This window comes from Pseudopodoces humilis, chromosome 2 (assembly GCF_049639895.1).
Source record: "Pseudopodoces humilis isolate 2021_Gansu_Grassland_sample_001 chromosome 2, ASM4963989v1, whole genome shotgun sequence".
NCBI classification, from domain to species: Eukaryota; Metazoa; Chordata; class Aves; order Passeriformes; family Paridae; genus Pseudopodoces; species Pseudopodoces humilis.
The window spans coordinates 8628427-8652717 of NC_142201.1; the positions used below are offsets into that span (position 1 = coordinate 8628427).

General features: G+C 34.5%; 1 protein-coding gene across 1 annotated transcript in view; it reads left to right on the top strand.

Moving 5' to 3' along the window:
• Positions 1-24291, top strand: part of CFAP47 (cilia and flagella associated protein 47) — a 260715-nt gene that overhangs the window by 138887 nt on the left and 97537 nt on the right. Inside the window, exons 50-51 of the mRNA XM_088051635.1 lie at positions 913-1050; positions 21254-21351. Coding sequence (XP_087907761.1) covers positions 913-1050; positions 21254-21351 — 236 coding nt within the window. The remainder of the gene's footprint in view (positions 1-912; positions 1051-21253; positions 21352-24291) is intronic.

Genomic DNA, 24291 nt, shown 5'->3' on the forward strand with positions numbered 1-24291 from the left:
AAACATTACTAAAATTTTAAAATTAAGTGTAATAAAATATTCTTTCCTGTAAGAAGTTGATAGAATTTATGAATGTATTGATTTTCAGCATTTAGCCAAGAATTTTTTATCAACTTCAAAGGTATAATTTTGCAATTTTTTTACAATTTTTTGCAATGTATTTGAATATTGAAGGACAGTAACTTAGATGCAAGTAGAATGTTATGTGGTACTTCCAAAAGTTTGTATAGATTTAAAATTTTTAGACAGAGGCACAAAATGGAAGAAATTAAACCTGCTAATTAAAGCCAGTATATCAAATCTTCCAGAATAACCTTAATGTTATTTAAAGGCACCTATACATACTAGATTTTGTGTTATTAAATAGAGATATGGCAATTTAAAAATTCAGGATTTACAGTCTCTCCATATTTTATCTTCTTGACATATTTGATTACAATTTAACGTACAATACAAAAATGTATTACAGGAATATTTTAACTGTTACAGTTATTCTCTTATAGCACTAGAATGAGACACTGTCATTTAAAAAGAAATTACAGAAACAATCAAGATTATGGACAGAAAATCGAGCTTGGAAAAAGATTTAGTGACCACCAGATTTTGTAACTTTTATGAAGTCCTTGTTTGTATTGTGTTTCCTACTACTGATCTTTTCCAGGTGCTCATTATGGATCTCTTCAGGCAAGTAGAAGAGCCCTTTGAGGACAAAAATTGGTTAATTTCCTTGCACTCACTCAAGAGATATTTTTTTATATCATAAATTATAATTGGATGGCTGACACCTGGAATGGAAGTTTTACTTTATTTTGTATTAGTTTCAAGCTGAGGAAATACCTGTACATGTCTGGCAGTCTGTTTTTGTGAGGCTAATGCCTGGGTAATAGAACACCTGGTATCTATTTGTTTTAGGTGTAATTTCATTTGTTGCTCAAGATGAAGACCAGCAGCAGCCTCAAGGCAGCAGCTCTCCACAAAAGACAGATGGTAAAAAGGCCCTTCAGAAACTGTCAGCAGGGACTCCACAAGCTCTTGATGCAGGTAACTTTGGTATGTTTGTTATTATGGATGCATATGTTGTCAATTTTTATAAAATTGTATTGTAATGTGTTTTAAAATTAAATGAATATTTAGTATGCACAGCCTACAAACAATGTATGAAAGTCTCCTTTTATGTCTTTTTGAAAATTTTTTATGAAATGTGAAGCTGAGTTTTTTCTTTTCCTTTTTTTTCTCCCCTCTTTTTACAACAATGTCACTGACTTGCTTCTTGTTGGAGAGGGTCAGAATGTTTTTAATGCTTTCTTTATAACTCTCCAGTAATAGAGATGGTGCTGATGTCAAAGCAAGCCTTTTCTGGACTTCATATTGCTCTACTTCTTTTCACTGTGAAAAATCTTTCTTATAACAGTGAGTCAGAGATAACTCCTTTGGTACAATGAAATCAGAAAGAGAAAATTAGAGAATACCTACTTACTTTCATATTGTCACCATCTACTTTATTCTAAGCAGTATCTGCATTACTTTTGAGATTTCAGGTGTTCCGGAAGAATACTTCTGTGGTTACACCAAATAGACAAAGCCAGATTTTTTGTGTTTTTAGATTAATTTCTCCTCTTTCTTATTTATGTTTGCAAGTTTAACTTTGCCTACAGAATCATGTTCTTTATCCTTTTAATATCCAATTTAGTATATATTTAAATTATAAAGCTTTTTTTTTTTAATGATTAAAGAATATTTCTTGCAAGGAAAGCCATCAAGGAAAGTTTTAAACTAAAAAAGTTGGTTTACTCAATATTGATTCTTAGGAAATTGAGAAGGTCTTCAAATTGGAGGTCTCTTTGTCTTTATGACTGTATTTTCTAGATAAATTGAAACTAGAATTTATCAAGATCTAAAAATAATGAGAAGCTAATTTTACCAATAAATTAGAAAAAAAATAAGTCAATTTGAATACCTGAAAGTCTGTTCTTTTATAGTCTATTAATATCTGTACAGCAACGAGGAAGTTGGTTGACATTAAAACTCAGCATCTAATTGGAACTTTACAAAAGAAAGATTTTAACAGAGATTAAATTAAGGTGATATATGCAGATAATATAGTAGAGACATGAATTATAAATTTCCAGATATTAAGTGGAATTAATAGTAAAAACAATATAAAGGGTGATTCCAGGTAAACAGGAGGTAACTTGTAAATCTCTTCAGAAAGCCTGAGAATATTAATGAATTTCGTTAAGCTACAACTACCCAAATGAAACATTTCTTCTTATGAGGTATTTGCAAATTTAGGAATCATCAGTCCAAAACTAGCAGCACAGCCAAGCACAAAGGATGTAACTGAAAGTAACTGAACATAGAAGGTTAAACTGGAAAATAATTTAGGAGAGTGGATGTCTCAGTACTGTCCTTGTCATTGATGTGAGGATGCTGTTTATAGGTAGAAAATCCAATGTGACTTCATGGTTTGCTGTTATCATTGCTGATAATAATTTTGCTCCATTTGATTCCCCAATGACAGTGTGAAACTGACTGGTCCATTTATGCATTTAAAACAAATTTTAAACATGTTTAACACATTAAAGTACAATAGATTAATACAATAAAATATCAGTCTAATAACTTGCTGAGAGGAGCCAGGTAAGCAGCCCCAAATCATCTCCCTCTTCTGTTGCACGCTAATTTACATGGAAATAATCACTCCCCCACAGAGAATCCCATTGGTAGCTAGAGCAGTCTGCACACCTTATTCCTATATGGCTGCCTCAAGTTATTTCATCTTCTCTTTAAATTGCCATTTTTTGCTATTTTTGTGCAACTGTAGTTTTATGTCTTTGTCTTATTGTGACCTACGTGTTTCTAGTAAACTGTACTGACTCAAGTTGCAGGACTGCTGGCAATGTTTAGGGCATCATTAGGATTGCTTTCCTAAGTGGACTTAAAGTAGGATGTGACATGACCCTTCCCTAGTACTGTGTCACTTAATAAAAGGTTTTTTTCTTCTTCAGTGCAGTGGATATAACCTTACAATACTCACAGGCTTCAATCTCACCTTTAAACCCACCAACTGCATTTAGTCATTTCACAAAACATTATCTGTCATCACAAGCGTTTACCTGTACCAGACATCTGTACCTTTTGCAGCTGGAGAAAAGTACCTGATGAAAATAGCTAAATAGACATGGAATGCAGCAAGATCTGGTCTAAAATACGTGATAGTCCTCTTCTGAAATTACTTCAAAGAGGATCTAATGAAGTCTTAACTTTATCCTGCATAGTTTTCTTCTACACCAATGTTTTTTGCAGCAGTTTTACATTAAAATTAATCATTGTATGACTTTTCATAGCAGAATGAAGGATGGATGTTTCCAAGATTTAGGATTTATGAATTGCAAAGTGAACACCAGTAGTAGAATGAATACCCCTTGCATTTGTCCAGAGGCATAACGCAATGAAGAAGTGAATCTTGAAAGTGAGAATCCCCAGAGCACTGGAAGAGAAAATACTGGACTTCTGATGTGGAGAAAATGGATATACAGACTAAAATCAGTATAGTCCAAAACAAATACGAGGTTTTCCATAGCTGAGTAAGATTAGGAATAAACACATGAACACCAAACTTTTGTGTCTTGCTGTTGGTCAGGGAAAATTACTCCTTTTAAATATAGTAGAAACTACTACTTTGTTATGCACTCCTCAACATTCAATATTATCTTTGGGCACACATACATATGCATTAGGTAGATATAGATGTTATTATTTACCTTTTTACTTTTTTAATTTCTTCTTCAAATTATATTGTAAGTAGGACTGCAGCAGCAGATGTTCATTTCTAGATGAGCTTTCATACATTCTTTTTAGAATTTCTATCAAAATCACTCATTATGCTCTTCCAATTCTTCAGAATCTTAGGATTCTGAAATTAGTTTGTATTTTTCTTCTTTTTCAGATGTATTAACAAAAAAGCACATTTTGTTCTTGCAGTAAAAAACACAGCAATTCCTCCTGACAAATCCTTTTTATGCTGCCTTGTACAAGAGGGGAAAAGAGGAAACAAACCAAAACCCAAGTAGAAAAATGTCTGCAGAGCAGATGTAGTGACAGGGGCTTGCCCCTTTCTAAACTGGTGTGGGGCTTTAGTTCTTTCCAAGACATATTTCTGTCTTTGAAGAGAAGAGGTCCTAGGGTTTCTTTTCTCATGGGAACCAAAAGTAAAACGAGGCTAAGTGGTTGCTAAGACTGAAAGTAGAATGCTGCTTGTCTTTCATGTAAGAGTGATCTTTAGATATTCCTATATTATAAAGTGCTAAAATCAGAAATAAATGTTAGCCATTAATAGGTATTTGTTTCACAGTCTCAATAAATGCTACACTCCTCCTATAGGAGTGAAGCCTCCTAAACTCCCAAAGTAGAGGGAATTTTTCTGCTCTGGAGTTCATGGTAACTTCTTGAACTGAACTGGTTGAATGCTCCTGTGTTGTGCTCTTTTCTGTGCAGCCCTTGGGCCACAGGGAAGGTGCTTGGCTCAGCTCCTGCCAGTCCCACTCTGCTCCCCAGGAATCAACCCCTGGCAGTGGGAGTCGAGTGTGAAGTTGCTGTGGTTTCTGCAGTGGCTAAAGCCTGCACTGCAACTGCAAATCCCCCTCTTGTCTTTCAGCATCCCTCACACTCTCTCAGCAGCAAGACTCAGCACAGACCTGGCACTTAAACAGTAGCTTTTAATGTTCCTGCTGGCAGTGATGTCTCACAGCGTTTGTACAAGACTGGGTTTTGTATGGGCTGTCTGTGGTGGCTGCCCATTGCCTTTATCCAAAGCTTGTACTTCCCATTTTGTTTGTCTTAGGGAATGCATTTAGATTTTTGTGTCATTGCCAAATATTTGAATTTCCTTGTACTTGAAAGGCTAAACATCAGAAAGATACACAACTTGTGAACAGGCCATGATGAAAAAGCACAGTCAGAGGGGCCAAGCCAGACATTCATTTTGGCAAAGCCTGGTTTAATTGTCTTTTTAAACCTAATTTATGCTTCAACCAGGCTTTCAATGACAGGCAATGTTTTCTAGCCTAAGTTGTCACTGCAGTTCTTATGAGATATCTCTGATTTGAGTGTCTTTCCTGTTGAGTTTAAAAACTGCTTCCTAGTGACTCTTCAAGCATCTCATGCCTTTGGAAGGTAACAGTACTTGCACATGTGCTTCTGGACTTTCAGGCTTGAAATCAATCCCTGAGGGCTGAACATCTGTGGGAGCATTATGGGATATTGATATAAGGAAAATAGTAAAATAATGTCTTTTTCTAGCAACTCTTGAAGTGATTATGGAGTAACAATTGTCGAAGTGATTAAGAAGTAAACAGTACTCAGGATGGCAAAAACATTAAAAAGTTTAGCATTTTTTCATTATAATTTTTTAAAACACTCATAAGAACTGAGTATGTGATGGTAAATGATAGGATTTATTCAGTATTAATGCAATAAGATGTTTCACATACCTTCAATATATTAAAATATAATTGATACATCTCACGTGCATATTTATTTCTGGAGTTAATGTATTTTTAAGAGAACTTTCCTTTGAAAACAATTTGAGTTACAAGCCCATAAATTTTGACTGGGTAGTTAAGCAATTTTTCAGTCCAATCTATATTCTGTATGTTCATGCATGGTGTGTTCCAGCTTCAGATTAATTTAAGTCTTCCTCTTCAGGGAAAAAATAAAGACCTACACAGACAAAATAATCCCTGTGTAAATTGCATGCATATTTGCAAATTTAAGATACCAAGCACAGCTTGGTTTGTTTGTGGGGTTTTTTGTTGGTTTTGTTTTTTGTTTTGTTTGTTTGTTTGTTTTTCTGTGTTTTTTTAATAGCATTTTTGCATCTACAGCTATACTTATGCCAATGAATACAAGCTTTGGGGTACAGTATAGCATATGTAGAACATTAAATATTAGACTGTTTTATGCTTTTTTCCTTTGTTAAAGAGATTTTTCAATTATTGCTAGCTTTCTCAGTAGGTGCCCTCCTGCAGAACTGCAGTCTGCTGGTTGTTAGGAATTTTCCTGTGCCCTTTTGTGACTCAGAACAGCTTGATTCTCCCAATAAACTAACATGTTTTGAGACAATTCATATATAGCAATGCTTAAAGGACCTCTGGCCCACATGGAATTTTGTGGGGCATAGTACTGTCTGCAATTAAAAATCTATGCAAACAATGCATGGTAGCCCATTTAAAAATATTAACAAGAGCAATCTGTGATAGCTCACAAAGTAAGGCTGCTGATGAACTTTAGGTTGCATCACCCTTCCTGCAGCAGGCGTTGTAATATTGCTGTGTTGAGAAGGCAGGTAATGTTGTATCTGTAATAAACACACATTAGTCACTCTTCTTGTAAACCTGTAAATCTGTATATATTTGGATATCATAGCACGGAGGATTGCATTTGCATATAAAGAGATTAAATTTTATTACCCAATTTAAATGTCTGTGATGTGCATTATGCTTGTTTTGAAAGTCTGTATAGGCTGTAAACTGTATTACTGAGAAATACATCATTCTGTCATGTCTGGCAGACCTCAAATGTGTGTATATGGAATTTCATCAATTAATAGCCCATTTAATAAATAAAAATGTTTTGAAAAACAAAATCCATAGCAGAAATAATGAGTGAGGCTCTCATGTCAGGTCCAGCTGTAAGCCCTTACTAGTTGTCTGTGACAGAAAGCATTCAGAGTGATATAAAAAAATAACATTTTTGAAACCTAAGAGGAAATGAGCAACAGAGCAGCAGCCTCCCTGCAGCCAGTGCCCTTGTTGTTATGCTGGAGCATTTGACATGCTCTTTCTAGGTCATCATTTTGCCTTTCCTACCTTGTCATGCTTACAAACAATTATTATTTTACCCTTTAGCAAGTAATGAATTATAAACACACAGAGAGTACATAATGGTAATGAAAAAGAGCACTAATATTTACCAGTTCCTTACAGTCATATAAGCATGTCTGGGGCTGGAGATAATGAGGTGAGGAGAGGATAGAGGGAAGGTCCCCATCAGTCTCCTCTATCATCCTTTTTCAATTGCTGTGACCTGTGAAAGTGCTCACTGAGCCAGAAAACAGGAAAAAGTCAAACTTTATGGCCTGATACATGGGACAGTTCCATGGGAAGCAGAGTTCAAATCAAACATGAGATTTTTAAAAAAGTCTTACAGCATGGAGTTCTTTTTCTAGCTGAATAATGACTTGAATCTTTCACATTAATTTAAATATTATGAAACATTCAAATTAATCTTTCACAAAAAATATATGAAATTCTCCCCAAGATATTTGACATTCAAATTACTGCATCATCAACAATATTATCTAAGGGTGAGAACAGCTTCCTTCAAGGTTTATGTTCAGTCCCTCAAGCAAAGAAAAGAATTGAATAAACATTCTCAGAGCCTGTTTGGACAATCTGACTGTTAAGCTAATTTGTAAATAGATTTACAAATCCAGAGAAAAGTTTATCTGTCTATCTATCTATCTATCTATCTATCTATCTATCTATCTATCTATCTCCACATATATCTATATATCTATATATTTATATATTTATATATATTTATTTATTTCAAATTTCTGAAAATTATGCAATTCTGAGTTACCAATTAAAACATTAGATCGAGTCCAAATTATGTTTTTAATATGACAGGGAGTATAATTCCCAACAGGAGAAGAAAATAAACATTTCTCCTTCCAATCTAATTTCTTCTTCTTCCTCTTCTTCCTGTTGCTATTATTGTTACTGTTATTACAAGTAGTGCTAGACATTCATAACTAGACAAGCCTGCACCGTGTACTACTGTTGCTATCTGCCTTTGAAGCTAGAAATAGGTTGTTCTTGAAGACTATTTGTGATAAGGCTATTACAGTTGTGTCAGTAATTATTTTTGTTAGTGAAAGTCTCAGTTCATCTCAATGTTTTCTCATGGATGAGTTTTGTGCCCCTCTTAGATCCTCTCGCCCCCTCAGTAGCCTGCTGCAATTTGCTGAGGACTTTAATTTCTATAGCAGATGCAAGATAAATTTCCAAGATGGAATTCTGGCTTTTATTTTATCCTAGACACTGGGCATGCCTGCATTCTCAGACATTCATTTATGAGGTAGGTTTGCTGGACTAACTAGCACAGGACCACTCATATTTTTACAGAGTAGGCAATAGATATTTCTTGTCCATTGCAGTGCTTTATTTGTTATGGTCTGTATTGTCTCTCTCAAAATATTTCTTCTGCTTTCTCTATGGGTGGAGTCCTAATTGTTCTTGGCACAACTATGAAATTCTAGGTGTTAGGGAACTACTGTTTCCCACTGTGGCAAAAGGCAGGTGATACTTTATACACTGTCATCAGAGAGTATGTGTGTGCAAGAAGTTTTTTTTTCAATTTAGAATTAATTGTAAAAATGTGATTAGTATTTCTGGTGATATATTAAAGTAAATTTGTGTCATTTAGGAAGAATGTTTCTTGTTTCATAATGTGGTGTATACATTAATTATTATTGAATTTTAGAAAGAATTGCAGGATTGCTTTCACTAACTCCCCTGGATTTATTGGTTATCTACACCTTATTTGCCCAGGAATATATTGAGAAATTAGTAAGAACAACCTTATAAAGTTCAGCTACTGTAAACATGGCAGACAATATCCATGAAATTAATGAAGGGTTGGTTTTATTAGCATGGAATTGTATGAACATAAAGATCTTCTATTTGAAGATTAATGGAAATTTGCTTCATAGTTCCTTTTTATTATTGAAGACATAAATTGCTCACACAATACAATATGTTTTCTGAAATCTAATGAAAATCTGCCCACTTCATCACTGTGCTCAGGGTGCTATTTCATATAAGTGATTTTGTATTTTATGAATGTACAGAGAAATAAACGTCATTTCCCTAAAATGGCCTGGGCTCTCAGCAGAAATCCTTAATACCTCCATCAGGGAAGATGTTGCCTTTTCTGTGTGTGTGATGCTGCTTTGTCTTGCCTTTTTGCCTTTCCTTAGGAGAATAAGATGAAATGCCTACTCTGTCACAGAACTTAGAATGGAAAGCTATCCAAATCCCAATGAACTTGAAAGGTTCATTTTAAAATAAGAGGGTTATACTGAAAAAGAAAAATACACACTTGTCAGTTTTAATACCTTTGCATTTGCCTAGCTGTGTTCCTATGAAACACTGCAGTAAGACTGGATTAGGGTTGATGAAATGCTTTTGGTTAATTTGATATTTTTAGCAGACCCCCAGTATTTTGAAAAAAATATTTTTGATCTGTAAATAAAGTATTTTTTTTTTTTTCTAATGATGGCTGCCAGGAATCACTCACTGGGGTGCACAAGTATAATTTTTGTAATACTGGGCTGTCTTCACATAGGATATAGGCATTCTTAGCCTTAATGTTTAGCATATTTTTAAGAGGAAACTGCATACACTGAGCCTGCCTGAGTATGGTAGAGAATTTAAAAGTGAACCCTGTCTTGAAGTGAGCTGGCTTCTAACTGAAGTCTCATGTAGGTTCATATAATAAAATCAAATTTAACTCAAATTAAAGGTTCAGTTAAAAATTCAAGTATGTTCAAGGAAATGCTGTCAATTTAGTTTCCTGGTAGATAGAAGGAGTGAAATCTTTGAATACTAATTACATTCTGTAATAGAAATGAAGATATGTTGTACTCAGCATTTCTTGGGTCCTTTTGGTATTTTTTTTTTTAAAGTGCTGAATTGCAAGCTGGGGATATAAAACTTTTCGGGAAATAGTGCAATTGATTTTAAAGTTGCGAGGGAAATTCTGCAATTCAGTTGATTGAATAGTATTTGACTGTCAAGTGAAAAGCTTATGCTCCTTGTATGTGCTGCAACTCATAAGAACAGTTATTTGCTTTTGTGACACAACACTAGTAAAAATTGGGTTAACTTTGTCTTCAGTAAGCTTATTTTTAATATGTTATGTTGACAGTAATAAAATAAGGCTTGGAATTTCCCAATAAAGAACATAAAGTATATTTCAATAGCATATTACACCTGAAGGATTGTTAAGGACCTGAAACAGTTCTTTGCTGCTAAGATTTAAAACTAAAAGGCCTTTGCAATAACAAAATGCCATATTTGTGAGCAGACTCCTGCAACTGAATACCTGCTGCTTTTCTGCTGTCTTTTTGTATTTTTTGACTGCTAGCCTTTTAACAGGTCATTGTATTTGACTAATACAATGATATTGTATTGATTATCAATTGATTATCAATAATATCAATACAATGATATTATATTGATTATCAATGATATTGATATTGTATTATTAAACACTCTTATATAATCCGTGTTTCACCAATGTGCAATCATATTTCATTCAATAACTTGTGTACGACTGAAACAAAAGTTGAAAACAAAAATTAATTACACATTGGTATGTTTTGTTACAGTAGAAGATTTTTAGCAGTTCTAAAGTCATATTAATTTCATATTTAATTTTTTCTGGCTACAGTATTTTGATGTGAAATGTTCTATTTTAGAGTTCTTAGAAGCCAGAAACTTAAAATTATGAAGGCATTTTATGTTGTAAAATTTGTTTATTTTATGCATCACCTATTAAAAAAAAAGAAAAAAATGAAAAAAATCTCAAACTCTGGGCAATTATATTTTCTCTGAGGAAATATAACTATTAAATGCGTACATTTATAAGCTGTTTTACATGTTTGTTTTTTTTTTTTTTTTTAATTCTGATGTGGAACAGGAAAACACTTTGGTATCATTTTAAGGAATTTCCTGACTGGAAATCATCTGAGTGTAACTTAATCTGCTGTGCCAAGGGTATATCAGCTGTGACTGTGTGTACATGGCTTCTGAGCTGGCTTTTGCCTTTTCAGACATGTTAATATATTTGTGTGATACAGCTACCCAAGCTGTTCACCTGGCAAGTGATTTCCTCGCATAAGTCACAGTTTACACACATTTAAAATGTGCAGCACTCTGTAAAACCTGGCCAGAATGCTGTTTCTGCCAAGAGACAGAATAAAATGTTCTAGGTTATTTTACCATATCCTTTTAAAAATTTGTTTCAAGCAATTGGTACTGGTGGCTTTTCTGACATAAGACATCTTTCCCTTCTGTTCTCTTTCCCATTTTTTCGTTGTTATGTGCTTTATATTGGGTTCATGTGCATCCTTCAGTATTACTGATGATTTCCCTAACCTTCCAGAGAGCCTACAGGGAAATTTAAAGATCCTTTTTTCCATGATCACCCTTATCTTTATATGCCACCATAATAGGAATGAGCAATATTTTTTTCTGTTTCTTATCTGAGACCTTTTAAGTTGATAGCTAGAAACAAGATTCCTTTTGGATTTTTCTGTTAGGTTTGGATTTTTTCCAAAGTTAAGACATAGGTAGACAAAGATAGCAAAATGGTGTCAGTAGAAATAAAGGTAGATATGGCAAAAGGAGAAAAACCATTAGTCCTTTGGGAAAAAACGGTAGTCCTTGGGGAAAAAACCTCTTAATTTAAGTAATTTTAAAAGTTGTATGAAATAAGAGGAGGCAGGGAGGGTTAATACATAATTTGAGGTCATTTGTTTAACACAGTCCTGACTCTGTGTTTGTTAACAACATATCACAGTTCAATTTATGTGAGCTAGAGATTCTGGTTGGAATGAGTATGTTTTGAGACATTTTGTGGAATATGAGAGTGTGCTAGTTAGGTATAACTTGGTAAAAGTAACTTACTTCCTTGTGGATTTTGACAACCATTCCTCTAGGATATTCTTCAAAGTTATTTACTAATAAAAACTGCATGACCTAGGTAATCTGTTCTAGTTGTTCTCCACCCTCACCACTGTAAAGTTCCACTTATGCTTTTTACATGCTTTAAAGTGCACCATTTGTTACTTTATCCATCAGAGTGGTCACCCCTAGTAGCAACCTTTTGTGCATGTGAAAACTGTGAGCATTGTCTTTCCTCAAAAATCTTCTCTAAGGAAAATAAACCAAAACTTATTAAGTAATAGTTGTTTTCTGAACTTCAAATTCTTATCGGTTGTACAAGGTTTTCTGTGGTTCTGTGTCTTTTTATAGGTGCCTAACAGTCAGCTACTTTGTGGGGTTTTTTTTTGCTTCTTGAGTTATTCTTGTCTCTTTGCCCTTTGGAATTATTTCTTTATTCAACTCTTAGACTAGATTATTTTATCTATATCCTTCCACTTAACCTCAGCTTCTTTCTTTGCCAGGTCTTTGAACTAAGGTAATTACAATAACCAAATAACTGTGAGTCTTAAAGGAAATATCATTTATCTTCACATTAGAAGTTAAACTGTACTTTTAAAGTGTTAGTATTCTAAACAATCACTTCACTATATGATCTCCAGTTATATCAAATTTATGCTGAGTGAAAAGTTCTAATTTTTCTTCCTTGCTATTCAAGCTTCTAAAACCATAGTGCAGTAACTGAAAAAGTGTCATCTTCCCATAAATTACCATGAAGTTCAGCTTGTGATGGCAGTCTGATTTTGAGGTAAACACTTGAGATGTGTTAATCATCACTAAGAATAATAGAGCCAGGCAATAAAAGACAAAACAGCACCATAAAGGGAGAGTTCTGAGAAACCCCTGTGACATAATTAATATGTGTGGTGTGCAGGTCACTCCCAAACATACAGACCATTGCACTTGAATGGCCAAATTGACCAAATCTGAATTTTCAATGGTAAATTTATTTACCAAATTTATTTTATATGTTCTATTCATGGAAGATTCCTTATGTAGTAGATTATTAAATGTCCCTGTCATCTCATCTGTTCAGTGATTTTTCAGTGGCTTATTATGAAAGTCTGGGGTTCCTCTCAGTGTGTGCCTTTATGGTTTTAGGAAGGCACAGTAAGGAATGTTGGACCTACATTGGTAAGGTTTGTGACAATCCTTTGAATTCATTCCTCCAGAATTTATTCCCCAAACTTCTACAAAGGCAGAATATTCCCTTCTCTGCCCTCCCCTTCCCCATGTCTCCCCACTCCCTCCCAAAACCACTAAAACAGTGAAATTTTGACTCTTGTGTTGCTAAAATATGCTGGATTTCTTTTCAGCATTTGAGATTTTCATACTCTTTGCATGCTTTGTGTTCACATATGTCATGCTGCCTGCAGAGCTCCAAAAGGTGAGGGGAGATGGATTCTAATGCCAAATATATTACCTGTGTTCTTGTTGGTTTTTTTTCTCTTGTTTTAGATCTATATTTACTAACGTCACAAGTGCTTGGATGACATACTTATTATGTGCCCTGAGTTTATTCCCATGCCACGATTTCACCAGAAAGAGTTTAACACGTTAATAAGATCAGATCCTGATTTCTGTCTCAGTGTGTACCAGCAGATCTTCTGTCTCCAGTAGACAGGCTGGGCTAAATGTCCTGACAGATACATACCCTGGATAAACACAGGACAACTGGAGAGTGAAAAAAAAGCCCCTGTAGAAGGTGAATAACTGTATTTGTCATATTTACATTTTCATGACTCAACTGCAAGGTAGAAGTGGGAGCTGTGACATCATTATAGTAAGGTTCTGAGAGTTTATGAAGGACATCAAGAATATTCTGAGGTAAAGAGATATTTGCCATCTTCCACATCCCATAGACATAACAGATTTGCTGGATGATTGTTTTGAAGTTGTTGCCTTCAAATGATGGAGATGGAGAGTGAGAGTGTCTATGGAGTAAAGGTGTCTAACTGAAAAATGGTGTTAAAACATCCTGCTGTGCTGATATTAATAGTATGGAAGACTGAGCTTCAAAAATGGAAGATACCTACAGCATTAGTCATCCTTTTGCTTGAAATAAGCTGTTCAGTGTTAAAATTCTCTCGTCTCCTAGAGTTTTGAAGAAGTTTGGGGAAAAGGAATGTCTTTCGTGGGCTAGTGGTATCTCAGTTTCCACCATAAGGTGGTGATGTTAATTTGAAAAGATGGATTTGAAGCCAGAATTTAAAAAAGAAAGGTTCTGGATATCTTCTTTTTAAAAGGTGTGATGCATTTTCATAGCTTTGTGTTGTACAAATCACAGCTAATTCCAAGGGCCAAAGCAAGACTTTGATTTTGCATTTAAAAAAATTGTTCTAATTTCCATTTCCAAATTTTCCTAAGTGGAAAAGGCTCTGGAGATACAGTCCTTAACTAGTTTAGGACAAGTTCTGAAGAAAAGGAACCTTAATCCATCTTGCAGATTTTCCTTTAGTAAAATACCCTTCTTCACTAAACCTGCCTGTGGGTACTTTATTAACTTGAAATTTCTGAATTAATTTAATATTAAGTATATATTTACACATGAAAGCATCATAATTTAATTTTAAACTGCAGCATTTTGAAGGCCTCACTTTCATGCATCAGTTACAATTTACATGTGCAAACTAATGCAATCTTCAATCTTCAGAGTCACTTTAAGGATTGTCCCTCTGCATGACTTAGGCTGGATACAGAATGTAAGGCACACTCTAAATTAATGGAAGTTGCTCTTGGGGAATTATAGCATCATATCCTTTAAGAACAAGATTAACAACTGATGAATATTAAAGTATTTTTTCAAGTAGTGTTATATGGAATACATGACATGAATATTCATTTGTGGTTAGGGTTAGGGTTTCTCAGATATGTTCATGTATATAAAATGGCTGCTGAGAGCAAAATTTATCTTGCCATGTTATGCAAAAACATTTTTAAAAGCTGTACACGTTGATTACTTTTATTGAAAAAATTAACCCTTAGGTGAGAAAACTCATGAGCTGAAGCCTAAAGGTGAAACCCCTAAACTAATAACTTCCCTGGAAGAAGAAAGTGTAGAAGTGTTGCCTTTCCAAGGATAAGTTATTCCTCATGTTGTAAAAATGAACATAAATGTATTTTTGGATCATTTTGAGCTCTTAATGTAATGGAGTTGCAACATTTTCTTAATGCCTTAATGTTTTACAGCTTCCCTCCATAAATCAAGTGCAGATTTTTTACACTTGGAAACTGGAAATGAAGAGAAGTATCTAGAGCCAGTTAAAACAAGATTTAACTTTTTTTACAGTGGAGTGATGGGTCTACCTATACAGAAAAAATTGCAGGTTTTTCCTTCAGTGTATGAACTGTTTAGATCTATCTAGTGACACTGTCAAAAGTATACAAAAACTTTTTATAAATGGTTAACATGTCTTAGGACTGATTAGGGTACTTAGTTTTGTATCTGGAATGAACTTAGAGGTTTATGGTGCTTCAAAAGTAATCCCCTAAAATTCTTTGAAAAATATATTTTTTTTTAAATTTAGCATTGTAGGGAAACTAGAATTGTCAGTAAAAGTTTGCAAAAGAAATGTCAGGTCTTTCTATAGTAATTCTTAGATGGTTAAGGCCAGTCCAGTTAGAAAAATAAAAAATGTAAATAATCATGGATTTAACAGCTAGTCTGTTTGATATAATTTATATGAAAATCATTTATTCTAAATCAAAAAGGTTTAAATTTTAATTTTTCCTGCATGGCTTCTTTACATATTGTAAGCTGTTATGTGTTTATATATTGTAGGAAACTAGACAAAATGTCATTTTTAATTTATGTCTTACATTTTGTAAAGCACAGCAATATACCTATGATGACAACATTAAGGATGCTCACTAAGTGAGAATGTTCATAACTTAGAGCCTAGGAAGTTTTTTTGAAGAGTCAAGAAATCATGCTGTGTTATTTCTCTGCCTGCTATTCCAAAGTAAACCCATATCCTTAAACATCCTATCTAAGAGTATTTTATTTAAAACTGGAATTGAATGTGCTTTATTCATTTTTATTGCTATATTAACTTTGCAAATACTAGGTAAAAATGTTGTAGAAAGAACTCACATTAAATTTGAAAATATCACTTAAATTAAGATTTTTCCTTTAATAAACATATTTCTGATGCCAAAATGAGAAGTCAGTAAAATTAGAATGAAGTATTTCAAATAAATCAATGTTATTTAGCATTACAATTCAAGTTTCCCCGTTGTGTCCATAGCCACACACACCCCACTCCCAAAGACCCTAGAATTCTACAATTTTCAGGACACCAAGACAAATCTTCCTTCATCATCAGTGATGTGTCATTCAGGTGACCGATGGACAGCTCTGTCTCAATCAGGAGAGAAGGATCTTTTCTATTTATAACTGACAGCACATTTAATGCTGGGGTAGCAGACATAGGATGAAAAGTAAATTTAAGGAAAGGGGATAGAGAGATCAGAAGTTTCAGCTTGTGGCTGATACTGTAAAAAGATATTCTCTTCCAAGTGAGTAGAAAGGAGCATCTTGTGAGTAGAAGGAAGAGGATTTCAGAACTGATAACTCTTCAGGACATGATAGAAAATGTAAGATTAAAAGTGTATGGTTTAAAATACTGGTATTCTAAGAATGATTTTATAACGTTTTTAAAAATTGCACAATAAATGAAGAGATCAGGAAGGAGAAACAGTTTATTTGCATGACTGAAGAGAAGTAGGACAAGGCACCAGACTGATTTGATTACAAAAGGATATTCAGCTCAGGAAGAAAACACAATGATTTTGTTATATCATACAAGCTGGAATGGGGCTTGGAAGGGAAGCTTGAGGTTTTAACCTGAAATTTTTGTTGAAGGTTCAAGTTTGATTTTCATGTAAATTGTGATTTAGTGGTCCTGTGTTTTAAATACAGAACTGTCTGTTCACAAATGTAATTGCTGTAGATAAATACTGGTTGATGAAATTGAAATGCTAATAAGGAACAGATACAGAAATATGCCTTCTTTTTGTTTTTATTGTTCCCCCAGCTCAGGGTAACTACATGAAACAGGAACTTCACAGCTTTCTATGTTTCCAGTGATTCCATAGTAAAGCCAAAAATTACAAAATAATTGGGGAAAGTTCTAAAAACTTAAAATTAGGGAGCTCTTTTACAGTGGTGCTAACTGAATATGCAGCAGCTAATATATGGAAGATGCTGGTTTGCACTAAGCATTAGTGATGGATGCCTGACCCTAACTGGTCAGGGTGAAAACCTACTGACCAAAGGAGAGGCTAAAAGAGAAGGTAGTGGAGGTTAAACATTGAAGCAGGTGAATTTTTATGTTCAGAAGATCTGTGCTCACTCCTTTCTAGCGGTGATTTCCATCTGAAGTACCGACTACAATTTGTTTTGTTTCATGAGATCTGACAAGATCATGACCTGATGGTTGCATAAAGCAGGCTAAGCATTTTTATTTGTCATCGAAGGCCCAGAGTGAGGAGATAAGAGATCCAGGCTTAAAGTCAAATGGAGTTTATCTCACAAAACATCAAAGTGCGTGCTCAGGCCCTAAGAAAAAACTTAAAATGCATTAAAAATGTCAATGGAAGTTTAGAAAAGTAGAGAGAAAAGGAGGAGTGCATACATTAATTTTTTTTTTTCTGCCTGCTTTTGAAATGTGTGCAGAAAACAGAAACAGACAAATATAACCTTGTTCTGTGACTAGAGAAAAGCCATCTCTGAGTTTCAGCCTGAGCATATTATCTCCATTGCCCCTGACTGCTGAACCTTTCCCAGCATCTACTCTCTGGTAAAGTAAAATTGTTTGAAAAACTCTAACAAAGGTGTAAAAGAAATCCCTGAACTCCTGACCTTCTGCTCTGTACATTAGAAAATGAATTTCTAATACTACAGCTATCTTCAGCCATGCAAGTGGGTTTTTGGGTTTGAGTGCTGAGATAGAACTAAAGGAAATGCTTAAAGCATTTGCTGTTATTTAGGTCTGTTTAAGGTATTTTATTTTTTCTGGGGAGCTTAAGCTTTATAGCTTTGGAAGAGACTTCAGAGTATTCTCCAGAGTAAGAGCTAGCTTCTGTCTTGTAGGAAGAGAAGAAATTTGGAGTAAAATTTGTCTGTAACTACTTGGGGATGAGGATACTTGCAATAAATTGGACTTGATGTAGCCTGTTCAAATATTCTAGATGGGTAAACACATGAGCAGGGACTCACCTTTAAAGTCACTATTTGATATCAGGTTTTCAGCTAAGTGAGGATAAAGCTCTGAGTTTTATGGTTTTAACAATGCAAGTGGGCAGCAGGCAATTCAGCTTTGTTTTCACCGAGTGCAAGTTGACAGAACATCAAAGTTTAAACAACTTCAAGGCTTAATACTAAGAAGAAATTGCAGAAACTTTCAGTCAAGGGTTCAGCTGCAAAAATAAAAAAGATGCTCCTTCAGCAGAGAATTGCCAGTTTCATACTATGCATTGAGAAAACTGTTTCTATGAAAGTTTTTTAAAATTTTTAGGGAAATGCCAAGTGTCATGCAAATAATCCTATAATTGAAAATATCTAAATGTAATATTGTTGAAAAATATATACAAGGTATTCCCTCCTGAACATGATAGCTGTTTCCCAGAAAGGTAATCTCTAAGTACTGTAGATTATTTTGGGTCTCCAGAAAAAAGATTTGATTTTTCAAAATTGATAAAAATTTAAAGAGAAATTAATTTAAACATTCAAATGCATAAAAACTAGAAAAAAAAAAGAAATCAAGGATTTCTAACCTAGAAAAAAAGTTTTAATAGCTCCAAATACTTGAAGTCAAAAGAAAGCAACTTTACTTGAAAGCCTTGCTTTTGAGAAATATCAGAAATTAGGGTATTTTTTAAGTAAATTGAACAAAATAAATGAATTTGTATAATGAAGGGAGAAGAGAGAAAGGAAGTAGACTGTAAGTTTTATATTACTGTAGTTATGAAGAACAGAAAGTGATTCAGGAAACTTATGAATACAGAGGAGAAATGTGTGGTCAGAGAGAAAAAGAGGGCTGTAATTGTATATAGAAAAATAACTTGGTTGCAGTATATATGAATTGCTGGAAGGCCTAATATTGTAATGACAAGTAACAATACACAGTACTCTGTAAACCACATTTCCCTTACTCATACACCTGCTGATTATGTCAAAGAATTCAAATTGTTTTGTGTGTTGTGGCTTCCTTCCCTTATTGTGATGGCTAATAATTTTCTTTGGAATATATAAATACATATATATATATATAAACAAACGTCTGTAATTTCTGAATTTATGCAAGAGACCTGTCTAAAAATTGGGATCACATTCTCTGCCTTTTCATTTCTTCATATCCCAAGCTGACTTAAGCAAGGGGTCACATGCTGGTTTGCACCACCATAATTTAATACATGAGGTCCTTTTGAATTCACTTGCAGAAGAACCCCAGAGTGATTTGGTTTGGAAGGGATCTTAAAGGTTGTCTAGTTCCAACCCCCCTGCCATGGACAGGGACACCTTTCATTAAACCACAATTTTTGGGCAGGCACTCTCTTGCAAGGGTGATTTGTTACTTTCTTATCAGTCTGCTCTGAAACTTCCACTGAAACCTCAATTTGGAAGAGATTCTCTGACCATTCCCCTCAAAACAAGCTCTAGAGTTTAGAAAGTCCCTGAAGTCTACTGAAATGAACACCACTGCAAAGAATTAATTTAGATTTTCTGCTGCAGCCTTATCTTCCTTGAGCATTCCTTTTCCACCCTGATCATCTATCAGCCCTTCTGAGTTTGTCAGGCTACCAGCTTCAGATGTGTTTGAAAAGGTTGTGCTACTGCTTTTCTAAATCCTTAGCCAGCTGTCACTTGAGGGTGGAGTTTTTTTGGTATGGGTGTTCTTGGAGGTTGGAGGAGAGGGTGGCAGCCTTGTTAATTTTCTGCTTAAATAGCAACTCATGCTCTTCTCTGTTTTCCTTAACAGAAGGAAAATGTCTTCCTTAAGACATTCACTTGCGAATCAGTCACTGTACTTTAATAAATCCCTTTGCCCTGAAGTTTAATCACATATCCTTGGTAAATGGAGCTTTACTGTTGATGTTTTCCTCTTTTATTTCCTACCTGAATTTCAGAGCTTTTCTTACAGTTTGACTGCATTCTTGAAGAACTTGATGTCCCAAGCTATGGGTACTCTTTGATTTTCTTTTGTTCTTTAATTAAGAACTTTCATTTCAGCTTTCAAGGTCCTGTTTTGGTGTAAGGTGGTCCTCCCTTCTTGCACAAGTTCTGCGTATTGTTTTTTTTTTACCTTTTGTAATTTATTAAACTAAGGGTCCTGTACATGTATTACTTTTACATTTGATTAAACTCAGGGTCCTGTACATGCCAGAGTCCTTTAATGGACATTCAGAAGATCTCTTTAGCTCAGTGATGCTAATTTTTATAGATTGTAAGCCACTGAGACTATTCCAGACAGTGTAAGCCTGGAATTCTGGTATTAAAATCCAATAAATTATATGCATATCAAATTAGCCCAAAGAAAATGGGTGAGTTAATACAGAATGTCTTTGGTGAAAATTGTAAGAAAATAATGCAAATAAATCCTGTCAGAAACAGTTTTATTGGAAATGATGTTTGGAAGTAAAGTCATATATGTGGAATAAGGAACTGCAAGAAGGAAAATGATGACTCTGAGATGAGCTGGGGTCACAGCAGAAGAGAAAACCAGAAGGAGCTCCCAGGACTAATTCTGTGGTAGAACAGGAGTGCTAATGGAGCTCTCTAGAGTATAATTCAGGAAAGTGTGAGTAGGAGGATTAAGGCTATTTTCATCTCATACAATATACTGACAAACAGGAATAATGCAAGTAGTTCTTGAGTATGCATTATTAAAAGGTGCTGAACAATTCTTTATACATGAAAATATCCTACCACGTGGAATAATTTGTGCTGTGAAAATCAGGCCTTATGGTAGAGATTTCAGGCTTAATTTGTTTCATCTACCAGAATGAGATTGATGAGATAATTTTATTAACATTTATGACTGTATTCTAAAACCAGAAAAATGCTAGGTACAAAAACCATTGTGTTAGGAGAACTAATTTGGATTTTCTGGTATAAAATGATAAAAGTACTGTCAGTTTGCTATGAAGTTTTAGTTACAAATCAGTGATATTTAAAATGCAGAAACAATGTGGTAGTCTAGGAAGTTAATTTGCCAAAGTGCTATTTCCATTCAGTTTGTGTATATATTGATTTTGTTACTATTTTGAATCCTGACAAGAAGGGATTAGATAATACAGTTTGTCGACAGTGATTAAATCAGTTCATGATTTGTTTTGTCTCAGTATGAACACTGACTGGCATTTCTGCTAGAAGTTCAAAGTTCTCATTGATTTGAAGGCTGCTAGGATTGATCATCTCATAGGATAATTCGTAAGGCATTTTGGTTTTTCAAACATAGGAGGAAGTTCTACAAACTGCAAAGTGTGGTTCTCCTTGAAGATTTACAGCACACCTGCAGCAGCAGAAAGGACAATACATGTGGACTGCAAAGCTCTGGTAAGATTACTTTAAATGTCAAATTTTGTTCTACTGCATTAGAAGAAAAATTCAATTTTTGCTGTTGTTCTGACTGCTATCACAGAGGATTATTCAATTTTATTAAGTGACCACACAATCATTTTTTGAGTAAAAAAATTCAATACTTATTAAGATCTCATTTAAGCTCAGTGATATGAACTAAAATAAATGCTTGAATAAAAGTATCTTCTTTATCCTGTTGGAAAAATTACACTTTTATTCTGCTGACATCTGCTTTTAATTTTGGATCTTAAATAAGCCTGAATTCTAAAAATACTCCAATTTATCTGTATCTAGCCACAATGGAATATGGCTCTTCTGGTACTTTGCTTCTTCATGCATGCCAAATTATTATTGTCATTTAAATTTCTTTAATCATTGGGATGTATTTAATCATGTTTGTATTACTAGATGAATACATACTGTCATTCTCAAAAAAAATTATATTAGTCATACTAGAAGAACAATTGCATCATATTAAATAAGTATGTTTAAGTCACTTAACCATGTAAAGATAAATAACATTTTAGTATGTTTGCTTAATAAATAGTGGTTTTGTTTCCCACTGATTTGTAATTTTGTTTGTCTTTGAATTATCATTTGTAAGGTGTTTGTTTTCAGAGCTAATATTTTTCCTAACTTCTGTAAATGGATTTTTGCTTTATCATCTAGACAGCCTCCTTTCTGCATGCATTATAATACCAGGTAACAGCTTATATGAGTAGAGATGACTGGTATGGAACATTTTTGCAATTAAAAATATGTGATAGAAGTGCTAGGGGAGTACCTCTTCTAGTCACAGATGCTGGAAAAGAAGAAGAGTCTCTTCAGTTCATTTTACGTGTGTTCAGATGGGGGAAAAAAAATCCAAACCAGTAAGCACTTCTGAAAATATTTAAATATCATTGCTCATGTATGACTTCAGATTTGCTCTTCTTTCCTTGAAGTTCAGTGTCCTGACTGTGAACTTCTGTAGGGAAGACAAACAGAAAATGATGTTTTCAAAGTCTTGGTGTTGGATGAATATGCTGGGAGGTGTCTGGTGCTAGTGAGAAATGTAAAAGCTGGACTAAAAGAGTTTGTGATTTGAGACCTTGGAAGGAGTAGTGTAGGTTTTGGTCCCACAGGATCATGCATTACCTTGTGTCATTTTCTGATCTGAAAATTCTCTGAAGTGGCAAAAGAGAAAGATAGATTTGAAGTACACTATTGACTCCTATTGTATGAGAAATTCTCAAGGTGCATTTGAACTCTTCCTATAAGTTTTAATCAAATTCAATGTGAAAACTTGAAAAAAAACCCACATTAAAGTACAAAATACTTCTGCGATGTTCAGGGCACTGAAATTATTGACCTTAAAATTTGGATAATTCCTTTAAAGGAAGATGAAGGAGGTAAGGAAATAGCTATGCCTCTTCTTCAGATCTCTATGGAAAATGTAATTTTTTATTGATGAATTTGGAAGATGACATGAATATTTTTTGACTAACAAATAATAACATGTGGTTACTAATATGGAATTGTGATTGCTGAATTTACTGGTTATATGCCAAGCATTTAATTTTGGAGTGTGAGAGCTTTCTGTCTCTAATGTAAGGGAATGGGATTATCCTAGCTGATGTCTCAGTAGACCTGTCAGTGTGACACCAGGAAAGAGAACCAGTGCAGTCCTTGACTGCTGAAGAATGGTCAGACATGAACAGAAAGCAAATAATGCTGGTGGTACCGTTATTAGAATGTGCACACATCTGGTTCTTGAAGGTTAAAAATGAGTTTGAAGTACTGGAAGAAAATCAAAGAAATCTCCTAGAAGCATGGGGGACTGGAAAAGCAAGCCTTGTCTGATGAATGTTAAATAGCTTTATCAACTTAGATTGCCAAAGAAAAAATGGAGAAGAAATGTGACCATTCGCTAAAGAATATTTAGTGATGATATCTCAGTTCTGCTGACTAACATGCATCAAGAGTTAACAGCCAAAAATTTACGTCTGAGAATTATTTAATCTTGTGTGGAATGTCACAGTAATGAGAACAATAAAATACTGCAAGATCTTACTAGTGAAAACTGTAGACAGAGTTTTGTGAAGGTGAGAACTTGAAATTGCTTCAAAAGCTGATAAATATTTTAAAAGCATAGACACCTGGTACATCTGCTACATCAGTGAGTCAGATTTAATGAATCCATTGATCTCTTTTTGACCTTAGAGTCTTCTTGCTTCCTGGCCTGTGGAACAAAGAGGATTAGCAACATTTAACATTTAATAGTGGACAGTGTGGGATCATCCTGGCACATGTCCTGTTACAGATGATGAGTATATTTGCTTGCAGATTTCACTTTTGTGTTTGAGGTTTGGCTTCAGGTTGACTCAGCCTTTTGTACTTCATACATGGGCATCTGTCTGAAATGGAGTGGCAGCTCCCACCACATGGGAAGGGGAGGTGAGGGGTGTCAGGATTCAGGCTGAGTTTCTGACTCTGGGCAGGTTCTGACCCTGAGGCACTGGCCATCCCTTGATGCTGCTCCTCTGTTGAATGTGGAGAATTCTGAGGAAACAAGAAGTTCTGTCTGGCAGCACCATAGAGTTGTCTGTAACTCACATCTTGGTGTCAGCATAGAGTTGATCTCTTCTGTTTTCAGTGTGTGAAATCAGCTAAAAAGAAATAGCAGAGTTAGGTCTGTACTGCCACCATCCCAAACTCATGCATTGTATTGCCATCCTCATTTAATTTGCTCAGAATTTTCTATGCTAAGTATTATTGCATGTGCCTTCAGCTATCTTTTGCATAATGCTTAATTCTGATTAGGTCAGCGATCTTGAACTGGAACAACACAGGATTTTCCAGTTACATTTACCTTTGGTTTGCTTTGTTACTTCCATGTCTTAACATCCTTAAGGTGAAAAATTTCAATATTAAAGT